The sequence below is a fragment of the Otolemur garnettii genome, unplaced genomic scaffold (assembly GCF_000181295.1).
Source record: "Otolemur garnettii isolate 467f Iridium unplaced genomic scaffold, OtoGar3 scaffold00099, whole genome shotgun sequence".
NCBI classification, from domain to species: Eukaryota; Metazoa; Chordata; class Mammalia; order Primates; family Galagidae; genus Otolemur; species Otolemur garnettii.
In genome coordinates this window covers 1,878,540-1,881,903 of record NW_003852494.1, presented here as the reverse complement: position 1 = coordinate 1,881,903, position 3,364 = coordinate 1,878,540, and the positions used below count along the sequence as shown (strand labels likewise).

General features: G+C 47.9%; 1 protein-coding gene across 2 annotated transcripts in view; it reads right to left on the bottom strand.

Annotated features, from left to right (window-relative positions):
* Positions 1–1,469, bottom strand: part of RNF34 (ring finger protein 34) — a 27,345-nt gene extending 25,876 nt beyond the window's left edge. The window contains exon 1 of one of the 2 annotated variants that reach the window (XM_023516862.1): positions 1,334–1,469. In XM_023516862.1, coding sequence (XP_023372630.1) covers positions 1,334–1,339 — 6 coding nt within the window. In that variant the 5' untranslated portion in view covers positions 1,340–1,469. The remainder of the gene's footprint in view (positions 1–1,333) is intronic. The other variant, XM_012809052.2, reaches the window with a different exon arrangement.
* Between the last annotated feature and the right edge of the window lie 1,895 nt (positions 1,470–3,364).

The window sequence follows — 3,364 nt, the reverse complement described above, 5'->3', positions numbered from 1 at the left end:
CTTGAGCCCAGGAGTTGGAGGTTGCTGTGAGCTGTAATGCCATAGCACTCTACCCAGGGGGACAGCTTGAGGCTCTGTCTCAAAAAAAAAAAACACAAGCTCTTAACAATATCCTCATACTTCAAGGTGGTGTTCAAAATTTACCTCTTCCACAATATTTCTTGCTTTCCTTAGTCAGAAGTATCTTTTCTTGATCCTGTGGGTTTTGCATTTTTTAATACCTCATATCCTCTGCCTTGCAATGCGGTTACTTGTGAATGTCTCCTCTTTTGAATGGTAAAGGGTGGGAATATGTTTTCAATTATCTTTGTTCACTACTTCTCCTTCTTGGCTAACACAGAAAATGACCAACATTTCATAGATGATGAATTTCTAGCAACTTGACGCTCTTTCAATCTTCCATAATAAATCTTTGACACTTTGTGAAGGTAATCTAGCAGCTCACTATTATTTTCATTATCCACGCCAAGCACACCTCTTCATTGAGATTAATAAAATCATCTATGTCTGGAATGGTATCCTCACCTTATGACTCATCCCACTTGGTTTGAGCTTGGTAAATGAATCAATATCTGAATAAAACTGACTACTGTACACAGAGCTCTTTAGAACTCTCAGTGATCAAGTTGAGACTCACCTCCCAAAAGTAGGTCAGAACCTCTCCCCTTCCCCCATTCCTTAAACTTCTAACAGTGATGCTCCCACGCTCTCACTCCCACCTAGGAGAACTCAAGCTGTCAAATTACTTGCTGCGTATCTAGTGGCAGTGGAGACACAGCTAACCGGCTCGCGCTCTAGGTCACGGCCTCAACGTTACCCCTAAGAATCCCTTCGGGGTAGCATCCCTGCCCTGAGGCGTTGCTAACCTGTTAGCCTAGTCCCGTCCTCACCATTCCCTGCACCACTCCTTTTCTCTTCGCTCCCATGATGTCCCCGACAGGTGGGTTAGTTCAAGGACTCGAGGCAGGAGGGAGTACGCCGAAGGCAAAGGCACCGAGGGCTGAGGCGAGCACCTAGCGATTTTGCCTCAGGTCCCCGAGGAAGCGCGCAGGGCCTGGCGCAGAGTGGGGCCCACCAGGCGTGAGGGCGAGGGGTGGCTGGTCTCTCCCCACTCCTCGGGCTCGCTGACAGGAGGCGCTGTCGGAGCTCGAGAGGGTCCCGGAACGCAGCCTCTCACCCCTGTGCGGGTCAGGGCCCCAGACGACCGGCTGGCGACCGCCCTTAGCGGAACTATCCGAGATGCCGGCGAGATAACTGCTAAAAAAGGAGGCGCTTTGAGTGCCTCGGCCGAATAGGACAGGCGAGGGTCTGCCCGGCTCCACCGGCCCCTCACCTTCATGGCCGCAACAGTCTCGGCTCGGTCGGCTCTGCAGGAGACCTCAGCAACATACCAGCCCCACACTCAGCCGACCTCCTTCCGTCTGGGCAGCGATTAAGGGGCCTGCCGAGGCGACCCAGCGACCGGACGTAAGGGGCGTGGCCACGCTCGCCACGTGCCGCGGTAAAGCTCAGAGCGGCATCCAAGCCGACCAATCCAGAGCTGATATTCCGGGGGCCGGTCACCGGAGCCAATGAAGTGGCGGGAGTAGGGCAGGGCCTCTGGCGACGCCCGTGGGGCAGGGAAGGACTCCTTTCCGCCCTGAGTGGGGACGGGCGGGGGTGGGCGTGGCGGGAGAAGCTCTTGGGAGCGGCTTGCTGGGTTGAATGGCTGAAATAGGAGACAGCGTTCCCGGAGGAACCTGCTGCTACAGTGATGTGGTTTTCGGGGGTGGGTGGTCAAGTTTGCGGGGAGAAGAGGGTAGGAAGGGCCGTGGTGAATTAGAAAACGCCGGTTAGTTTGAAGGCTTTTGTTACAGTCGTTGGAGTAGGGCCTCGGACTTTCTCCCGTGAGGTCTCACGGCTCACATTCGGTAACGACCTCGGGGCTCCTCACTCCAGGGTGCGCACTAAGGAGAGGCAGCTGCATACGTTAGGTCGCTGTCTTTAAAAACAAATTTTATTGAAAACACTTGGAGAACCAACGTTCAATTCCCAAATGCTCTCTTAAGCAATGTTGAAAATAACCAAAATCCTAGCACAATAAAAGGATTCGTGTGATCCCTTGGAATTGACTTTTGGGGACAGAGAAACTGAGGTAAATTAAGATCGATTCCTTCAGCTAGATTGGATGACACTCGGTTGGTTTTGCTACACTTCTCTCACCTCTGACTCAAGCAGTCTGTAAGATTTTAAACAGATAAGATGTCAATTCGCTCTTCATGAGGTCATAAAACGTATCCTTTTTAGCAAATTTGCTTAAACAATACGTACTAAATTAGATTAAAATACACAAAAGACTAGGAACATTCCTTGGATTGAAGTAGTACATTAGCTTATATTTTTCTTGCTTCATGTGCTGCTTAGATAATGTAACATAACTTTTTTTTTTTGTAACATAACATTATTCAGAATAGTCCTGGGTTTTTTCTTTGGAAAAAAATGCATGGAAAGCCTTTCATTCACCATGTTGGGGCAGCAGCTGAGCTTCATTAAAAATGAAAGTATACATTAATTCTAGTGATCTGGGCACAAAGAAGCTCAATAAAAACATCCTAGAGGCACAAAGCCATCGTCCTTCCTCATTAGAAAGGACCTGGCAGGTCTACTTTGAGAGTTTATGAATAAGCACATGAAAAGATGCTCAACATCATTAGCCATCAGGGAATGGCAAATCAAAACCACAGATATCATTAAATACCAACAAGAATGGCTAAAATTAAAAGACAGAAAATAAGTGTTGGTGAGGATGTGAAGGATTTGGAATCTTCACATCCTAGTGCTGGCAATGTAAAATGTTTTGAAAATGTACAACAATTCTTCAAAAATGTTAAAACGTGAGTTGCCATATGACCCAGTTCCACTCCCAGGTAGGTATATTGCCAAGAGAAATATAAAAACACATGTTCACCAAAAAACTTCCACACTAATGTTCATCGTGGCATCATTATTATTATTATTATTTTGAGACAGAGTCTCACTTTATCACCCTCCGTGGTGTGCTACAGCATCACAGCTCACAGCAACCTCAAAAATCCTGGGCTTAAGGAATTTTCTGCCTCAGCCTCCACAGTAGCTGGGACTACAGGTGCCTGCCACAACACCCAGCTATTTTTAGAGAGGAGGTCTCACTCTGGCCCAGGCTGGTCTCCAACTCGTTAGCTCAGGCAACCCACCCACCTCAGCCTCCCAGAGTACTACGATTACAGGCATGAGCCTTGGCACATGGCCCATTGTGGCCTTATTTATAATAGTCAAAAAGTAGATAGAACCCATATGTCCATTATGGGGAGCAAATGAACAAAATGTGATAAGACCCAAAACATAA